A 21490-nucleotide genomic window follows, 5' to 3' on the forward strand; every position below is an offset into this window, starting at 1 on the left:
CGACCTTCAGAACGATTTTTGAGAATGTCAAGTCTAAACATGTTATGGGTGAATCATGTTTCGTATGTTGGACATTACTTTTTTTTAAAAAAATGAATAAGTAAAAATGAGAGAGTATTATTAGTGAAAACCCTTTTGGGCACCATAAGGCGACAGTGAGCTGAGAAAGAAATAAAAATGAGATAGGCGTTGGCAAAAACCCATTGAGGTGCCACTAGCTGAAGGAGGATTGTGATCTAGAGGGAGCATATTTAAGATTGATTCCATTTCAACTCAATAAGTGGACAAGAGTTGTAATAATTAGTTTGGGTAGATGAGGTTGTTTAAATTCAAAATGCATGTCATGATTGCTGGAATCGGCGACCACACCCAAATAAATTTTCTTCTTTCGTTTCAAAAAAAAAGATGCCTATTGTTTTTCCCCTTTTCTTTTTATTTTTCTATTTTTGATTTTTCTTGGTATCTTTGTCATCAAATAAAAATTATTGTCATTTTTCTCGTGTCTTTGAGTCGAGTTCGTGTCATAACAAGTGAGAAAAATTTTTAAAACTAGCAACCAGTTTTTTCAATTGCACAAAGCAAGACAAAAAGCCAATGCATGAAAGAGACATGATTGTGAGCCGAAATAAGGCATGCAGAAAAGTTGTCAACAGACGAGTCTGGAAACTCATGAAAATACCAAGGTTTAAAGATTTTATTTGAGGAGCATGGCAAAGCAAAGATACTGTGTTTGTTTCAGAGTCACTTCTAATAATCTAAGTTTGGGTCAATGATACAGCAAGTCGGTGACAAATGCTAATGATTGGAAGCAAGGTTAAATGTGACGAGAGCAAGAGTGATTGCCATGGAAGCTAAAGCCACAAACCTACCACCATGTTTTTGAACTCATAAGTTTTCTTTGATGAAACAGGAAACATGTTACCTTCAAATTAAGGACATCAGAGCATAAATATCAAGGGCTGCAATGCCTCATTTCCAAAGATGCAAGAAGCAATGTTGCTGCACAAATTTGATAATCAAATTATGGTAAAAATTTAACCCCTAGGAGACGCACTTCCTAATCTGGACAATTCAAGTTTCATTTGTTAGGTGAAACACTTCCTAACTTGAACCATCACTCCTAGAAGACGTACCTTTTAGTCTAGTCATCCCCTTGATTCCTATAAGACGTACCTTTTAGTCGAGTCATTCCCCTTGATTCCTATAAGACGTACCTTTTAGTCGAGTTATCCCCTTGATTCCTATAAGAAGAATCTTTTGGTTGATTCATATAAGACTTACCTTTTAGTCGAGTCATCCCCCTTGAATCCTATAAGACGTACCTTTTAGTTGAGTCATTTCCATTGATTCTTATAAGACGTACCTTTTAGTCGATTCATCCCATTGATTCCTATAAGACAAACCTTTTAGTTGAGTCACTCCCTTAATTCCTATAATACGTACCTTTTAGTCGAGTCATCCTCCTTGATTCCTATAAAACGTACCTTTTAGTCGAGTCATCCCCCTTGATTCCTATAAGACATACCTTTTAGTCAAGTCATTTTCCTTGATTCCTATAAGAAGAACCTTTTAGTCGAGTCACTCCCCGTGACTCCTATAAGACGTATCTTTTAGTCGAGTCATCCCCTTGATTCTTATAAGACGTACCTTTTAGTCGAGTCATCCCCCTTGATTCCTATAAGACGTACCTTTTAGTCGATTCATTTCTCTTGATTCCTATAAGACGTACATTTTAGTCGAGTCACTCCCCGTGATTTCTATAAGACGTACCTTTTAGTCGAGTCATCCTCTTGATTCCTATAAGACGTACCTTTTAATCGAGTCATCCCCCTTGATTCCTATAAGACGCACCTTTTAGTCGTGTCATCTCCTTGATTCCTATAAGACGTACCTTTTAGTTGAGTCATCCCTCTTGATTCCTATAAGACGTATCTTTAAGTCGATTCATTTTCTAAGTATAAATTGGGGAAAAAATTTCGTTCGTGTTCATTGAATTTTATTTTCTGCTCAGGACCTTCCTAAAAAATGGGAATTTATTTTATACTCAGGACCCTTCTGAAGAATGGAATGTTATTTTTCTGTTTTACTGTTTACTTTGACTCCAGGAGCCCGCCCGAAGAATAAGATGAACAAAAAGAAAGTCCAGGAGCCTGCCTGAAGAAAAAGGTGAAGAAGTAACAAGTCAGGAGCCCACTTGAAGAACAGGGTGAAGAAGTAACAAGTCAAGAGCCCACCTGAAGAACAGGGTGAAGAAAAAAAGGAAGTCCAGGAGCCCACCTAAAGAACGGAGTGAAGAAAAAAGAAAGTCTAGGAGCCCGCCTAAAGAACAGGGTAAAGAAAAAGGAAGTCCAGGAGCCCGCCTAAAGAAAAGGGTGTAGAAAATCAAGTTCAGGAGTCTGCCTGAAGAACAGGGCGAAGGAAAAGCAAGCCAGGATCCAGCCTGAAGAAATGGGTGGATTTTTCAGTTCGAACTAGAAGAAAATCTGAAAAATAAATCAATTGTCAAGTTCCTCTCTAATGTCAAAAGCCAACGAGGAGGAACATTTTATGTTTCAAGTTCAACTCAAAATAAAGACTATCTCACCATTTGAGAAGTCATGAAGATTCAAGTCAAGATTCCAGAATAACTGAATAGATATGATCTTTCACTTGTATCTTCAATTTTATGTTTATTATTCATGTGAATGTAAAAGGAGAAGTCGTCAACCGGAAACTCGATGGAACCTCACTCGATCTCTAACTCGTTCTCTCACCATTTTACCTTCGAACTACACATGACCTGATTCCCTTATAACCTGATTCCCTTATAACCCGGGATATGTAGGTGATCCAAAAGCAGGACTCGGTCACATCTTCTTTTTCTTTTTATATTCTTTTTGAATAATCGGAGGATCAAAAATCATATCTTTGTCTACTTTGTATGAAAAATATTCGAGATTTCAAACAAAGAGGGGCAAAATGTAGACACGTGATTTTTTATCCTCCCCGAGTGTAATATATATATTTTTCGATATTAAATATTTATATTTGATTCGATATCATTTTAATTATTATTTTATTTTCAGTAAAGTTTAGTTAAAAATAAATAACTAAATGAAATTAATTTTAGGATATTATTTTATTTTATACCAATTTTTTTTAAGAAAAATAACACAAAAAAAATATGTTTCTTTTTAAATAAATAAGTTAGTAGTTTTAATACTCTCTTAATTGTATTATTTTTAGGCTATTTATAAACCTTTATTATATTTCCTTAAATATAAAAATTAATAAATATTTATTATTATTATTATTATTATTATTATTATTTATTCTAAATTAAAAAAAAAAAGAAAGGATAATATTCAATTTGAATCCTAAACTACCCAAACTGCTCCCTCCCAAATTCCCCTATTTAAGTACAACTAACGTACTATTCTACGGACATCATCAGATACTTGAAAAAAAACATCAGAAAAAGAGAGGAAAACAAAAGAAAAAAAAGATTTGAAGTTTAGAGTTTCCGCTTGAAGTTTTCGGTGACAACATTCTTGCATCGATACTTGGTTCAGTTTGTAATACAGGTTTTTATCTCATCTTGTATAATATTTCATAAGTTTATCATGAATCAAAAGTACGAATGAAGTTGTTTAAAGGATTCCATGCATTATTTAGTATGTAAAATTTCTCTTATTTCTGTCTGTTATTCACTTATTAACATCTTCTATATAGTATTGTTGGTATGGTATTTGTATTTAATATAGGCGTGTGTATCTTTTTGTTTGACTATATTTTTCTGTTAGTTTGACAATTTATTCAAGTTAAAGAAATCTGTAGTTTGACAATTTATTCAAGTTAAAGAAATTTAAAATCGTTTGTTAAATCTTACGTGAGTTTCAAAATTGATTAGTTGTATTGCTAATGATATTTAAGGATTAACAACGATGACCTTGTGTAACACCCCATATTCAAGTACGTGTATTGGCGTATTCAAGTACATGTATTGGTCTTATTTATATGGAATTAATTTTTTTATTTATTATTTTATTTATATCGAAATTTGTCTGTCGATGGTTCCATGCGAAGGTTATTGAATAAGCTTTCTAACGATATAAATATTTTCAAAAACGGATAGGTTTCGGATATAATTGAGCACGTTCGAAACTATAAAATGGTGGCCGGAATATTTGGGAATAGTAAATGTGCAGGAAAATTTCCTGCGCACAAACTACTGAGGCCAGCCGAATTTTTGGGTCAACTTTGAATGATCATAACTCCCTTAATATAATAAACTGAGAGAGCTGCAACCTATGAAAAGAAAGATATTTGAGTCTTCTTTCCAATGAAATTGGTTTCATCCAAATCCAACGTCTGAGTAAGGAGTTATACTCGTTTTACTTCAGCCTATCAAAATAGATTTTTAGGGTCAACTTCAAACAACCATAACTCCTTGTACAGGACGAACTGGGTGGCCTACTTTATATGAAATGAAATCCCTTTGAATTATCCTTCCAACGATATCAATTTCACCCAAATCCGATATCGAAGAAAAGAGTTATGGTCGATCTACTTTAGCTTATCAAAACAGTCCACCAAAGGACAGATTTGACATTATTTAAATTTTAAAGGCATTTTGGTCATTTCCTATTATATTATGGACGGGTATATGTGTATATATACATGTATATGAGTTCAAAAACTCATTTTCATTATCAATCGTTGAGAAAGAACAAACCCTAGCCAAATTTGACCTTTAAATTACTTTTGATTCAACCGTAGAAATTCCAAAGTAATCCAATAACTGCGTTTGTCATCTCGAGAGCTTCGAACGGCACCTATTATTTGTGCAAACAGGATTGCATAATCAAGAGGTGAATTCTAAGGGATGAATATTGTTTGCCTTTGTTCTTTTCCATATGTATATGTGTGATAGAGGATTATATGTATTAGTTGTTATTGAAAGGTGATGGAAATAGGGTTATGGACTATTTTGCATGGTTTGGTTGTATTGAATTGTGGAAGGTGGATATGGTAATTAAGTTATGGAAGGTGAATATGGTAATTGAGTTATGGAAGGTGGATGTGGTGATATACTATTGAATTGATGATTATTTATGTCTATGGCTTAATTTGGTTCAATGGATTGGTTGGAAGGATAAATGAATCCAAACTTGATATTGGAGGATGTTGTATGAATATGCATGGCATGTGAATGTAATTGGAGTATAAGAGGGTTAAAGTGACACCCTTTATGGTGTAATTAAGGTTTACTACTCAACCACTAGTTTGGTGAATTCAAATAATTGAATTGTGACGTTTGGTTGCTAATACTAGATTGCTATATATGTTCATTGTAGATAAGTAATCCAAAAAGACGGGAAGTCCATTTGGGACTAGTATTGAAGGTTGAAAGTCAGGTATGTAAAGCATACTCTATACCATATCTTTGGCATGAAAGTGAACAATTGTTCTATTAAGAAAGTTTCCAAAGTTATTCAATAACATGTGATCCATAATGGTTTTGTATGATGTCCTACATTACCAGTGAGCTTGTTTCCACCCTACAAGATGTCAAGACATTCCAATACTTACTTGTTTTCCAAATCTTACATGTTTATTGTACTAATGAATGTCAGAAGTTATCCGGTTACTCAAACAAGATCCATGTGCTATTAATGACTCCAAAACGTTTCATTGATATACCAATAAGTTTTTACTTCATTGTTATGGCATTGATGACTCCAAAACACTTCATTGATGTGCCAATGAGTTCTTACTTCATTGTTATTGCATTGATGGTCTATTTATATGTCTCTTATTGATGTATCATTATTTCACAGTATCAAAAATACGGTGGTGACCGAAATAACAATCTCAAAGATTAATTGAACTAAGTGATGGAAGTTCTCTCTTATCGGGTGGTATCCCAGGGGCATAAACCTATCATGGGTCGATCCCTATTTATGTGTTTATGGGTGGTATCCCAGGGCCATAAACCTATCATGGGTCGATCCCAGTTGATATGTACTGGAGGCACCCTAATGGTCACAGTACAGTACAGTAATGATTACAAAGATGATAAGAACGACGGTAAAGTGATTGAATAAATACAATGTACAGGTTATCACAAGTTCTAGTAAGTGTGGTCCACTCCTATTAGGATTTATTCACTTGTTTCTAATTTCTATTGAGCTCCTATATCATGTGTGATTATCTACAGCTTTACATACTCAGTACATATTTCGTACTGATGTCCCCCACGGGGGACATGCATTTTATGCTGCAGGCACATGTACCTCAGCTCATACATTGCACAAGTAGGAGCCAAGATATCCAGCTGCTTTTGGTGAGCTCCAGTTTTCTTCGGGGCTTTCCGTGTCATATCCAGTCACTTTTTGTATTGTATAGAAGTTAGTTATATGGCAGGGTATGTCCCGACCTTAGTTAAATTCTGTGTATTGTCTAGAGGCTTTGTAGACCTAATGTACAGTCAAGGTGCTGTTTTGTTAATAGACGTGATGGCTCCAACGGTCAAGTATTGTATATACATATATATGTGTGCTCGAGCTTATACAGGTGATTATTTCCTTTTATATGGGACATGATGCTTTCCGAATTTCGGGTTGTAATAGAGGTATGCATGGGAAGTATAAGGTTATGAGCTGGTTCTCTCAGGCCTCCTCGATTACGAGTGCCAGTCCGCCCCAATAGGATTTGAGGCGTGACACCTTGTTTATACAAAAGTATAGGTAACATTATTTATTCATTCTAAGTAGAAATTGGGTATTCTTTTAAAATTAAGTGTTAGCAATTATTGTTAATGGATTTGTTATTTGAACTTCAAACTGCTATGAATGTCATTACAGTGACATATTAAAATTCAAATGGAAAATTTTAACAAAAGATGAGAATATGAATACATCACTAACTATATGTGACAGCAATGTAGAAATCTACCACAGGCATATATTACTTTTCTCCTTTAAAAAATTTCTAAGGGGCGAGTGTTCAAAACTGAGAGAGAGATCGAAAAAGGGAGTAAATCGGTCGAACAATGGGACTGTCGTCCCTCTTTTTTTGTTTCCGTCACTGGAGCGCCGACAATCACCAAAACACATCTCGACGGAAACCAAAACCATCCAGCACCACTAACCGGCGCACCGCTCCCTTCTCCTTTTTGCTCACCTTTGTCACGCCATGGCCATCCAGATCTGATCAATTTTGATTGCTCGACATTTCGCCGGTAGGATTTCAACCGTGTCGTGAACCAAGCGACCCGTTAGCCACCGCATCGCCGCTTCTCCTTTTCTCTCCTTCTCCGTCCGGCAAGTTCAGTTGATGCCATCGCCGAAGTTAATTTTATTTTTTGATTGTCTGTTATGCCTATGTCTTCTTGCCTCTTAAAGTTTTCGTCTGTTCATATATGAGTTATGCAGTGTATGAGACTATTAACCTATATTTTATATATGCCATAATTTCTTAAATATATTTTGTTTCATAACATAATAAAAATGGTTTAATTTTATTAAGATAAAAACAAAGGAGAAAAGTTGTCATTGATGGGAATAATAAAGAGTTGCAGTCATTATTGACTTCTAAAATATTGATATTATATTTTGAAACTTTTTCTATTTTTTATATGTGATTCAATTACGTATTTTTAAAAAAAAATGATTATGTAACATTGGTAGCCTTATTACGTGATTATAAAAATTTTACTATTAACTTTGTTATGTTAATTTTGATTAAGATGTAACTACGTAATTTCATTAATTTGAACTTTAAATAATAATAATTAATTTATTCATGTTTGTTATCGTCGGAATCCAAAAATAAAAAATAATAAAATAAATTTTAGTCACAATGAAAATATTTTTCTCAATAAAGAATGTGGCATACGTATTTTTTTTGAGATATTTTAAAATACAAGGATGTAAAAAAAATACACTTTGGTAAATATTTTTCTAAAATTAACTTGACAAATATTTTTAAACTTTCATCGATTTATTTAATATAATATGTATACAGTTTTGCTATACTAAAATGAGTGAATTTAGGTCCTGGCATAATTTATCAAAATAGTTTAAGTATAAGTCAATAAAGCGACCGTGCTAGAACCACGGGACTCGAGGGGTGCCTCACACCTTCCCCTCGGTCAACAGAATTTCTTACCCAGTCTTCTGTTTTCGCAGACCATAATAAGAGTCATTTTCTTTTGATTAGAGATTCAATAAGGTGACTTGGAACACCACAACTCAATTCCAAGTGACGACTCTGTAATTAAAATAAACCTTATTCAATACTGTCACTTTAATTAGAAAACCCTTTGACTCGAACCCTTCGAGCGAAAAAAGGGTGTGACACTAGGTAGATGCGGTCTTGACCCAGGCCATAGAACAGGCGGTCGAAATCATTCCTAAGAAGGAAGAGGTCGTAGTGTCTTGGGGGAACACGTCTGATAGGGCGCAGGGGTATCCTTCTTGGAGGCATGTTTTTTTATTTGGCTGAAGAAGAAGAAGAAGAAGAAGAAAAGGGTTTCTGATGTTTTGGGTTTAGGGACAAGTGAAGGGTTGCGTAGAAATAGGCACTGTACTTATAGACCTATAGATGGCGTCCTTTCATCTACCCACCCAATGGTCAGTCGATGTGTGTTAGAAGAGAAAATGCTTGGTTTGCGTATACCAGCTATTTTTCTCATGAACAAACGTTTTTGCAGCTTTTCATTAAATGAGAACGGGAAACAATGATTCATTGCATCGATTGGAGAGATTATGAAGTAAAATGACCAAGATAGCGTGTTTGATAAGCAATAATATAACCAATACATAATATTTTGTTGACCTTGTGAAATATAGACTGTAGACTTTACGTAGTCTATCGTAGACAATGCTTTAAGTCGATTACAACTGAATGTTAAAATCTACAGAAATGCACATTTAGCTACCAAAACAGTAGCTTTACATTTGAAGCTAAAAAAAAGCCTATCTATGATTTGATGGCCATTCAACACGTGGTTCTTTTATGCCCGAATTTCTTGCATATTGAACACCTATTCCTCCTTTTGGACTTGAGTGTCTCACCGACGTCCTTAGTGCGTTTGAATTTCTTCATTCCGAGTTTTGGATCGTTGGGGGTGGAGAAATTTTAGTGTCTAGTGATTCCTGTGGCACAGTCCATTCGGCCTCCAGAGGGACAATGTTAATTGCTTCCGAGTATGCGAGGAGCTAACTTTCAGCTTTATAAATTGGTGAAGAGTACTCGTAGATGGAGTTACCATAACCTTCGCCATCGTCATACTTTTCTCGCAAAGCTTCCATCGCATGTTCGGCGAATGTTTGACCACAATAGAAATTGGTTCTGTCGGTGAAGGAGTGTCCTAGTTGTGATCCCGTTCCACGGTCTTCTTCTTCATCTTGCGAGTCCAATGAAAGGTCTTCTATATGCATAGAATCATCTTCCATATTAATTGGATGATCGCCATCGTTCTCGTAATTATTCAAATCATCGTCGATCAAATCATCGTCGACTGCCGGGCGCCGCGGTGCGGGTGCTGATGAATTCAGTGGTCTTTCAAGGACCTCTCAACCACATTTATCCTCAAAATAGGCCTAAAGTCATCTGTATCAGCATCCATTATGTACGTCAACACACGTACATTGCTATTTATGATCGCAGGATTCACCTTTTTCGTCGAATGCATTAGATAACTAATCACCATGTCGCTCGATGCGCAATCTAGATCCCCGCTCTGCATTACGCTTACAATGAATTTATCGTACAAACTGTTGCGGCAAACAGAAACGGAAATTGTCACCTTGGTAAATGATCTCCATTTCCAACATTTGGGAGTCTCCACTCATTCTCCCATGAAATCACCAGAAACCAGAACAAATTCTGCAATAGACATCCTAGAATTAAGCTTTGGTCGATGATAGATTATGCTTAGGGTCTATGTCGGGATGTTAGCACGGTCGATGACTGACGATGACGGGTCGATGGCTGTGCAGATATTCGTACAAAACTTAAAATTATAACTATTACTTCTAATCAATGATTGTTGGGTTTATGGAATAGAAAAATGAACTTGGAGTCGCCTGAGCTGCTGTAATGCACTTTCTAAAGTGATTTTGACTAATGTGAGTAATTTAAAGCTTTTTAATAATGGTGGAAAGTGTGTTTGAGAAGATAGGAAATAAATGGGGTAACAATGGATGCAATGGACAAACCTATGATGTTTGTGGACTGATTTACAGCTGATCGCCGAAAAATAACGCTGAAATCGGAGTTTTTTGGAGGGAAAAATAACCACCTTCTATTTTTAGCTTTTGAATTTTTTTTTAATATTTTTGAAAAACCTAGATATTTTTGTATATATAATGGTGGATGATGGAGTGAGTTGAAATGTATTATTAGAAACTTGTGGGTAAATTTATTAAGTTGGAAGTATTGAGTTAAAGTGAATAATTATAAAAGTTATGCTGAAATTGTTAAGTTGGAAAAGTTGGTGATGAGGTGGAATTCAACTTTTTCAAATTTTTAAATATTTGACAAAATAATTTTGAGACATGCTTGACCTAGTCATCGCCAATAGCTCGCACCAGCATCTATGATTTACCCTTCTTGTCTTCACATGCCCAAATACTACGAGCAAAAGACATGGTATTACTCATACTAAACACAACACATGCTACTCGTAGAACCAAAATACACACGTCAATGGCAGCAACTTCACCAACACCATCAATCCTCTCCTTCATAGAAACAGCCAATTCCATCTCCCAACTCCACCAAGCTCACGCTTTCATGCTCAAAACTGGCCTCTTCCACAACCCTTTTTCTGCTAGTCGCCTCTTAACCAAAGCCACTCTTCTTCCCATTTCTTCCCCTGAAGTCCTTTCATATGCACTCTCCGTTTTCACCCACATTCAACAACCCAACTCATATATCTACAACACCATCATCCGTGCTTATTCCACTAGTCCCTTTCCGCAACTCGCACTCATTATCTTCCTCAATATGTTAAATAAAGTTTCCCCAGATAAGTATACGTTTACGTTTGTTGTAAAGGCTTGTGCTACTATGGAAAATGCTAAACAAGGTGAACAAGTTCAAGGGTTAGTGACAAAAGTTGGACTTGAGGAAGATGTGTATGTGTACAATACTTTGGTTCATATGTATGCGAAATGTGGCTGTTTTGGAGTTTCGCGTGGTATGATTGATAGGTTGGTTGAGGACGATGTTATAGCGTGGAATGCGTTGTTGAGTGTGTATGCTGAAAGGGGTTTAATTGAATATGCGCGTGAGTTGTTTGATGAAATGCCTGTGAAGAATGTGGAATCTTGGAACTTTATGGTTTCTGGGTATGTTAATGTTGGGTTGGTGGATGAAGCAAGGAAGGTGTTTGATGAGATGTTGGTGAAAGATGTTGTTTCTTGGAATGTTATGGTTACCGGGTATACTAAGGCGGATAGGTTTAATGAAGTTTTGGCTCTTTTTGAGGATATGCTGAGAACTAAAGTGAAGCCTGATGATTGTACACTTGTGAATGTGCTGGCTGCTTGTGCTGGTGTTGGATCTCTTAGCCAGGGGAAGTGGGTTCATGCATTTATCGAGAGGAATGGGATTGAGGTTCATAATTTTCTTGCTACTGCACTTGTGGATATGTATTGTAAATGTGGATGTATTGAGAAAGGTTTGGAGGTGTTTAGTGGTACTTTGAGAAAAGATATTAGTACTTGGAATGCAATGATTGCTGGGTTCAGCAACCATGGGTACTTGGATGACGCATTAAAGACTTTCAATGAGCTCATTGTTGATGGTATCAAGCCCAATGAGGTGACTTTTGTAAGCATTCTATCTACTTGCAGTCAAGGGGGCTTATTAAGCGAGGGCCGTAGGATGTTTGATCTCATGATTAATGAGTATAGAATTCAGCCGACGCTTGTGCATTATGGTTGTATGGTTGATTTACTTGGCCGATTTGGATTATTGGAGGAGGCTGAAGAACTCGTTAGCAAATTGCCAGTGAAAGAAGCTCCTGCTATTTGGGAGTCCTTCTTGAATGCTTGCAGAAGCCACAATGATGTTGAATTGGCAGAGCACATCGCTACCAAACTTTTAGAGCTTGATCCTTGCGACAGTGCTGGTTATGTTCAGCTATCAAATGTCCTTGCATCTATGGGGAGATGGGGTGATGTGAGGGAAGTGCGAAGAAAGATGAGGAACGAGGGGATAACTAAAGAGCCAGGTTGTAGCATGATTGAAATTGATGGAGTTGTTCACGAGTTCTTGGCTGGTGAAGGGATAATCTTGTCACAAGGATAAAATACTTCTTGTACAAAAATTTGCTGGCCTGCTTATACAGCCTGCAACTGATTCCCTTAATACTCTCATACTTTTCAGGCTGCCAGATGGGAATTATAGTATGTAGATTTGAGTGGTGGCAAAGACCTTAGGGAATCACAGGTGAGATCGAATCTGGTAAAGAATGGAGTTTTTCTTTATGCAGACCAAAAATGTTGCTCATAGTTGACGCTCTTTTGGTAATAGAAGCAAATAGTTTGTTGTAAATGACAAGAAGCAGCTATCGTAAACTTGTGCAAGAGCCTAGATAAGCCTGTGTTATATTTATTATATTTATACCCCGGTTCTTATCAATCAGGTATTTTTATTTTTTGATAAGTTTCTTACCCCTTATTTATACTCCAGATTCTAGTCCTAATTAAACTCCTTGTTAATTCCATAGTTAAGAGAGCTAATACATCTTGATGAACAATCCTGTGATCATTTCCCTGAAAATGCATAAAACATTCTACTTGATTACTCTTTGCAAACGTGAAAAGGTGATGTCTGTAATTTAAATTGCATTTTTCTTCAATTCAGTATTTAAGTACATCATAATTTAAAAACAATTAACATCTCCTAACAGAGGTAGTACCTAAGAATTATTTACATTTGGATGAAGAAACTCAAACTAAGCAATTGTTAGTCATCAGAACAACGGCATTTCTGTAATTCTGCTCCTATATTGACCGGCTTCAGCTCAAACCATACCTGACGAAAGACTTTGATAATGAGGTCGTGGTATTCATCACAGTTGAGAGTTAAATAACAAGCCAATAATTCTTCAAGCTCCTCTGAGTTTTTTATCCCTCTCTGTGTGATCATCTCAATCATCGAGTCTCTGAAGTCACTGAAAGGGTCAAATGAACTCTTCATAACAGCATAGCTATCGAAAACTGTCCTGTCTCCTCCCATTTTCTCCTTTGTCTTCTGTCTCATCTTCATCTTTGCTTTCTTCACGTCTTCAAGAGCTTTGATTCTGCATTCCATCTTTGCTGTTGTTCTTGGTGAATATGCTCTGACTTTAACACCATGTTTTCGTCTTCTCTTCTGGTTTATGTACACTGATTTTCTCTGCTGATAACCACTTTTCTCTGACGTTTCTTTGATCCTCATTTCTTTCATCTCTAGGCATTCTGATTCAAATTCTTCTTCAGATAACGCACCAGCTTCTTCCTCTAGATTCATAGATTTCAACATCATGCAACTTTCCTCGATTGAATTCAGACTGGAATCCTTTTTGGACAAACTCCGCATCTTTCTTGTATTATAGGCTGTTGATTTCACCTTCCCCCTCCTTACTACCTTCTCATTCTCGGGCTCTATTTCAAATATATCTTTCTCTATCACCTCTGCTGCTGTTTCTTCTTCTGGATCAGGTTCCCTAGCGTTTTCGGCTATTCTTTCCTCCAAAGCTCTTCTACTAAGTTTCCTCAACTTCTCATCTCTGATAGAATTCCTCCTTCTGTTGCTGAATTCTGCTTCACTCTGTGAAATCAACATTTTTTTGGGCTTTTCCCTTATCTTTCTCGAAACCATATCATTGAACTTCTGCTTCTCCTCTCCCAAAATACTCTTGGAATTCCACGTTGAATCTTGATCACATTCATCATAAGAGCCACACCAGAGTGGGTTCTGAATTTGTTGATTCTGATGATGAGCTTCAAAGTTGTTTTCAGTAAAAGAAAGCCTCCAATAAGGATCATCATCATAGAATCTGCCTTCTTTCAAACTAACATCTGACCGCGAGGTAAATGAAGTCAAATTCACCTTGCCCTTGTGCTTCATCTTTGCTGCTTCTTGATACTCACTATTACCATCCTTCTTTTGCTTGAATTTTGACAGCCAAGAAACAGGGAAAACATTAGTGATCAATGAAGATGAAGTTTTCTTTTTACCCCACTTCATCTTGGAAATTTGCTAGTATGAATTGTGTTTGTTAGAAGGGCAAAAAAAGAAGTGAAATAGAAGCAGTTAAGGGGCAGTTAGGCCTGTTAAATAGGGAAGTGGGATTCATGTTGGAGGAAGGTGTCCATTTTTTTAGGTTGTTGTTGTTGTGTGTGTTGCTTTTTGGAAATGAAATGTATGTACTACTACTATTTAGTTCAAAAGAAAGGCCCGCCATATTGAAAAATCTTGTGACCACTTACCCACTTCTTTCTACTTTCTAGTTTTTGCAGAATTGCTGTTCTATCCTCAAGGGACCAAATTCACTTGGTCTCCTACCTAAAGTCATTACCCTCAACCAAGTACTTTACTTTTTGTCTTTTATTCTCTACCATTTTTTTTATTATTTATGTAGAATTTTACTCATATATTGAGGTGTTTGAATTTTCTTACTTGTATTTTAAGTTTAACATGCACTATAAACAGTTGCTAGACAAGACACTACTCTGTCTTTTATCTAATGGGAATAGGTGAAAATTTTCCGCACAAGTAGTGTAGGGTCGATTTCCTTTTACCTCATTCCCCTTTCCTTTGTGTCCGTGGGTGGCTCCGTGCCTAGATTTGAACTTAGAACGTCAAGGTAAATAATGAATCCTCTAAACTATTGAATAAACCTCTTGTCTTGTGTGTATGAGATTCAAAATCTAACTCTCTCTCTATATGTACATTAATTTTTTTTTTTTATATAGGATTTCTAAGTTGTTTTATAGATATCACGAGTATCCCAAAATGGTATTTAAAATGGGTAAAAGTTGTAGTAGTACTAGTTGGATGAAGGAGGTAGGGCACATAGTAGGGCCCAAAAGCTTCCACTTTAGTTTTGTACCTTAAACATGATTTAGCTTGTCTTTTGTTTTTTAGATTGGGTTCCTTCTTTTGCTTTTAGCTTTGTCTTTAGTAACTTCACCTTGTGTGATTGATACTTGCATTATTGTGAGTACAATTAGCAAATTATGGGCCAAAATTGCTTTGTCTTTTGAGGATGGGGCATTGGCTTCAGCATGGCAGCCAAATATGTACTAATTGCTTTTCTTCTTGGCCCAATACCCAAGGTTCCCAAAGACTTCATCAACATCTACAAGCTTCTAATTACTTCTGTTTCATTTTAATTGAATCTGGTTGACTTAGACATTAGTCTTTAAGAAAAAACTTTAATGAAAGGCATATTTTCCTAAGTTAACTTTAAATGATGTTTTAAAACTTTAGATTTGATTATTTTTACTTGATGTTGTTTTTTCTCTATTTCATATTAGTTGGTCATTTTATTTTTTTACACACATATTAAAAATTTATAAACTAAAGACGAAATGATTTCGTGGACCCTTGTACTTGTTTCCATTTGTAAAGTGGATACTTCAATATTTTGAACCCTTCTGACCATATGTGTGGCTCACTCTCTTTCAAAAAATATCACGTCATATCCACATCACTGACATGTTATAATATCTTCGTTAATTAATTTTTTAGATAAGATAATACATAAATATGATCCTAAACTTGACACCAAATTATAACTTTGATAGTGCACAAATAAGACCTTTAACTATTCAAAACCTTAACAAATATGACCTCCGATTTTGCAACCCATGCGTGAGTTTCACTCGCGCCTACGTGGAAAGGTAATCCAATCACACGGTACCACGTCGTTAAAAGGGCTAACTTGGAGGGAGGTCATATTTGTACAGTTTTGAATAGTTAAAGGTCATATTTGTGCACTGTCAAAATTTTATTTTTTTGTGTTAAAACGGCGTCGTTTTTATTATTATTATTATTATTATTATTATTATTATTATTATTATAAATTTTTTATTTATTTCTATAGCAACAACACCTAACTTTTTTTTAATTAAAAAATTAAATCCGCGCAGTAGGCTGAAGGAAGCGCCCAAGAAGAGCAAATAACACCACTGGACTATTTAAGTGCCTTGTTTCATGTGGTTCAACATTAATATACGTACATAAATATAGATTTTCTACCTTATATATATAACGTAATTTTTTACCGAGGGGGTTCGGGTGAACCCCATGACAATCACATAAGTCTGCCCCTGCGTTAATTTAATAACGTTTTGATAACGTTAATTTAATAACATTGTAATAACATTAATTTGATAACGTTAATTTAATATACTACTACTACTATCCTTAATAACGTTTTATTAAAATTATAATTTTTTTATTATTAGTATAGTTTCATCTTTAATTTAATATTTAAATAAATTATATTTAGATATATTATATAATTTAAATTCATCCTCTGCTTTATAATAGATATACATATCCGCGCGATTTTTTCGTATGAGGCTGACCCACCTAATTAATAAATCTTCAATATTGCGATTTTTCCTCAATGACAAAAGAAATTAAATGTTATTTTCATCTTTGAGCCGAAAATAATTTTAAAAATGATAGTGAAAAATCATTTAAAGGTTATATTTGTGCAGTTTTGAATAGTTAAAGGTCCCATTTGCGCACTGTCAAAGTTTAAGGTCATATTTATGTATTATGCCCATAGATTTTAAGCTGGACGCGCCCAGTTTTGCGTGTTGAACACGCGTTTTGCCATATAGGATCGAAAGTCATATTTGTGCAGTTTTGAATAGTTAAAGGTCATATTTGTGCACTGTCAAAATTTATGGTCAAAGTTATAATTTGGTGTCAAGTTTAGGATCATATTTATGTATTATCTCTTTTGAGATTATTAATCAATAATATTAAATAAAAAATAAAATAATAAATTAAAAATTTATTTTTAAAAATAAAATTCATCTCTGTTTTATGATATTATAAAATTTATAGTTTTTTAATTTTTAAAAATAATTTTAAATTAAAAATACAGAAGAAAAGTTTATAATATTAAAAAATTTATTATTTAAAATCAAATATTAAAAATACATATAAAATAAAATAACATTTATTAAAAAAAAAAAAAAAAGAGAAACTCCGCCCCCACCCCAACCCTCATTCTTGTCTTCTTCGTCTCTCCACCCTGGAACAAAATACCATTAAAGTAGCTATTGACAACAACAAAAAATAAATCAACCAAAACGAAATTAACTAATTAACTGAATTCAAACAAAACACGAGTAAAGTAGCCACTAACAGCAGCAAAAGATCAACCAAAACGACACCAAGTAATTAGCTGAATTCAAACAGAAAACAGCAAAAATTTCAACCAACAATTAACTCAATTCCTTCACCATAAAAAAAAAAAAAAAAACTGCAATATCAAACAAAACACGATTATATAATTAACTGAATTCAAACACAATATCAAACAAAATACGATTAAAGTAGCTATAACAACAACAAAAACAATTAAATAATTAGCTAAATTAAACACAAAACAAACACAAGATCAAATATAAACATGATTAACATAGCAAATTAATTAACAATATAAGAGGATTTAACGCAACTCTGAATCGAAGAACAAATGCTTCTACAACCCAAAACTGCAGGGGATTTAGCTCAGCGAAAACAAATTGGGGGTCGGGGTGGGGGATGGGTGAGGTAGATAAGAGCATTTGACGGATTTTAATGTGAAGAAGAAAGGTTGAATTTAATTATATATGATGTGGAAATAAAAGATGAAGTGACAAATATAACTTTTAAGAAAGAAAGGAAAAGGAGTTGAAAATTTTTAGCAAAACAATTAATGGTGATCAGATTATACATGACCCAAAATTTAGTAACAGGTTATATATGATCCAAAACTTGACAACAAGCGTAGATATAGATCAAAACTTCGATGACAAGGATATTGGTGAACTAAACTTTTAATCGAAGGTATATCTAAACATTTTCACAAAGTTTAGAAGTAAATTTGATTTTTTCCTCTTTTTGAAATAATGTACAAGTATAAATAAATAAAATGTATAATTTTATCGGATAAATTTAATTTCAAACACATTAAACTGTAATTTCAGTTTGTCAACTTTAAATTTAATTTTTGAAAAAAAAAAAAAAGGAATACTAATCACTTCTAACATATCAATTGACTATTTAACTTTTTTCTTTTTTAAAAATGGCAGCTTTCGTAGCCCATAATAACGAGTTGTTTAAGGGTCATTTACATTTCCACTATTTTGAAGCGATTTTTAATTTTTGTTCTTCAATAAATAGTTTTTTATAAAACATAAGTTTATGTTTTCGCAATATAATATCCAATAAATTGTATCCTACGTCTTTAAAGAACTTATGTTCTGCTATTCGTAAGTTTGATTTCTAAGCAAAACATTAAGGTAAGATAAAAATGGAGGAAAAACTCATTAAAGGGCAAACACCATGTAATTAAGCATATGTCCAAGACTAACCAATTGTGTGTATTCTCACCTAATGGTTCTCTTTAGCCCACTTTCTTGTGGGGTCCTTTTTGGTAGTACAATTGGTTTTAAGCATATGTAGTGTCAAGAAAATTAAAATGACTTTAATAGTATTTATTGGAAAAAAAAAAATATTTGCTACTTTGAAATTTTCAAAAGCATAATTCTTTTACTTCCCTCATAACATGATAAAGAGCATGCCTTTATGTTCAAGAATTGATACCAATTTTTCTTTGGCTCAAAGTTCTTGCACTAAAAAATAATACTAATTCTTACTCAACTTTTACTTTCTAGTGGACAAGATTCCATTTTACATGTGATAATAAGGAACAAAGTTCACTTTCATTTATTGCTTTTGAATTGGATTATAGGAGTATCAATTTCAAAGTCTCAAAGGCAATCAACATCTTGTTTGTTAGATGATGCTGTTGAAAGTACATTACATTACATCATTCTTGTTGGAGGTTTTGGTTAAAAGAAACTTCCTGATAGAGATTTCAAGATCAAATTTGAACCTGACCAATTATGGAAAAATGGAGCAAGTGTCAACCACCACCTAGTTAAATGCATTATTTTTTTTCTATACTTGTATAATAATAAAAAAGGAAAATTTAGAAATAGGACAAATGATCAGTCAACTTTCAAATATAATGAAACAATAAATGGAGTTATATCTAGCCAATCTATAAAGATCTTAGATTTTAGTTTTTTAAAGAACATTAATCTATATATATAGAGAGAGAGAGCTAGTGTACAACACCAGGCAAGAAAACTTAGACATGGCTCAATTTGAAAGTCCATTTTCTTGGTTCAATTTGCTTTCCCTTTTGCTAATCAATGTGTGTGTTTGTGGGGTTTTCTCCTTGAGTCTTGATGGAAATGCTCAGTACATTTCAGCTGTTGGAGATTCAGGGATGAGAAGGGATGGGCTAAGAGTGGCCATAGAGGCATGGAACCAATGTAATGAGGTTGGAGAAGAAGCTCCCAAAATGGGAAGCCCAAGAGCTGCTGATTGCTTTGATGCTAACAAAGCCTCAAGTGAGTTGAACTTCCCTTCTTTCCTCCTTTGTATGTGTTTCTGTTTTCTTGATTTTGTTATGTTTGATATGGTTAATGTTTATATATGGGAGAATTTTTCTGTCTCTGGTGCAGATCAATACACGTTGCAACATAAAGTGACTGAGCAAGACAACAAGTTAGGCGTAGGAAAACCATTTCCAGGACTGAAGAAGCCGGCGCTTAACAACGTAGACCTTTATGCAGCGGAGAAAGAACTATATTTGGGATCAAAATGTCAAGTTGATGACAAGCCAAATCCATGGCAATTCTGGATGATCATGCTTAAGAGTGGTAACATGGATACTTTCGCTGCTAAATGCCCGAAAAATGGTGTCAAAGTACCACCATTCGGACCACCTAGCCAATTTCCATGTTTTGGGAAAGGATGCATGAATCAGCCATTGATTTACCACAATTACACAACTTTACAAGGGACAACTCTTAAAGGGAGTTTTTATGGAACATGGGATTTGACCCAAGGAAGTGCAACCTCTTTCTATTCTGTGACATGGCAGAAAGAACTAGGTAAAGGAAGCTGGATTTTCCACAATCTTTTAAGGACCTCAACAAAGTATCCTTGGTTGATGCTTTACTTAAGATCAGATGCCACTTCTGGTTTTTCTGGTGGATACCATTACCAAACCAGGGGCATGACAAAAATTGTGAGTGATTAAAAACATGAACTTTTTTCGCGGTTTTGTGTATTTTCTCGACTACCCTTATTGAAACGTTAAATTTTTGTTATGCAGATACCAGAATCACCAAATTTTAAGGTAAGATTCACACTGAATGTGATCCAAGGTGGAGGCCGCAACAGCCAATTTTACCTGATGGACATGGGGAGTTGTTGGAAGAACAACGGTAAGCCATGCGACGGAGACGTGACTTCAGATGTCACAAGATACAGCGAGATGATCCTGAATCCAGAAACACCATCCTGGTGCAACCGAGATAGCCAAAAATCGTGCCCTCCATACCACACATTTCCAAATGGAACAAAAGTTCATCGAAGCGACAAGTCTCATTTTCCCTATGAGGCTTACCATTATTATTGTTCACCAGGGAATGGGATACATATCGAGCAACCTAGTTCACCATGTGATCCTTACAGTAATCCTCAACCTCAGGAGATTTTGCAGATTTTGCCACATCCCGTTTGGGGTGAATATGGTTATCCTACTAAGAAAGGACAAGGTTGGATTGGTGATCCAAGAACTTGGGAGCTTGATGTTGGGAGACTGTCTCAATCCCTTTACTTTTACCAGGTTTGGTTCAATTCTCAATTTTCTTGCATTCTCAACATATAACTTAGGTATTTTTCGAGCGTAAAGACTTTTTACACTATCAGTAATAGTTTAACGTGTGTGAAATTAACGTCGCAACATGTTTGTTGCAGGATCCAGGCACTGCACCAGCAAAGAGGAGGTGGAGTTCAATTGACTTAGGAACTGAAATTTTTAAAGATGCTAATCAAGTGGCAGAGTGGACTGTCTCTGATTTTGACATTCTAGTACCCAAGTAGAATTAGAAGGATTAAATGTAAACACAAGAACAAAGAACACCAGTATTCGAAATTGAGAAATAGAAAAAGATTCTAATGAATTATTTTCTTTCAATTATTGAATATTCTGTCACTTTTATTATTATTTTTTTTTTAAAAAAATTTAAGTGTTTTATTTTACCTAAAATAGAAATGGTTGAACCAACCATGTTACAACCAACTAATCAACTAAAATTCAAACTTTAAAAGAGTTAAAAATTGACTATATGGGTATTCTGTTCCTTGAGATGCACTCCCGTTGCTAAATACTACTTAGTTGGCACCATTTTTATTTGCA

At 34.8% G+C, this 21490-nt stretch overlaps 3 protein-coding genes across 3 annotated transcripts; 2 read left to right on the forward strand and 1 right to left on the reverse strand.

Moving 5' to 3' along the window:
- The first annotated feature begins 10541 nt into the window (after positions 1-10541).
- Positions 10542-12673, forward strand: LOC107858085 (pentatricopeptide repeat-containing protein At4g18840). Its single transcript, XM_016702813.2, has one exon. It carries the CDS (start codon positions 10636-10638, stop codon positions 12301-12303), a length of 1668 nt encoding a protein of 555 aa, XP_016558299.2. The 5' UTR covers positions 10542-10635; the 3' UTR covers positions 12304-12673.
- Positions 12674-12814: 141 nt separating this feature from the next.
- On the reverse strand, positions 12815-14724 carry LOC107859204 (transcription repressor OFP5). Its single transcript, XM_016704126.2, has one exon. It carries the CDS (start codon positions 14227-14229, stop codon positions 12964-12966), a length of 1266 nt encoding a protein of 421 aa, XP_016559612.1. The 5' UTR covers positions 14230-14724; the 3' UTR covers positions 12815-12963.
- A 4507-nt stretch (positions 14725-19231) lies between these two features.
- LOC107859202 lies at positions 19232-21276 on the forward strand. Its single transcript, XM_016704120.2, has 4 exons — positions 19232-19631; positions 19746-20314; positions 20402-20917; positions 21049-21276. Exons 1-4 carry the CDS (start codon positions 19373-19375, stop codon positions 21172-21174), a joined length of 1470 nt encoding a protein of 489 aa, XP_016559606.1. The 5' UTR covers positions 19232-19372; the 3' UTR covers positions 21175-21276.
- The last annotated feature ends 214 nt before the right edge of the window (positions 21277-21490 follow it).

The sequence above is a fragment of the Capsicum annuum genome, chromosome 2, assembly GCF_002878395.1.
Source record: "Capsicum annuum cultivar UCD-10X-F1 chromosome 2, UCD10Xv1.1, whole genome shotgun sequence".
NCBI classification, from domain to species: domain Eukaryota; kingdom Viridiplantae; phylum Streptophyta; class Magnoliopsida; order Solanales; family Solanaceae; genus Capsicum; species Capsicum annuum.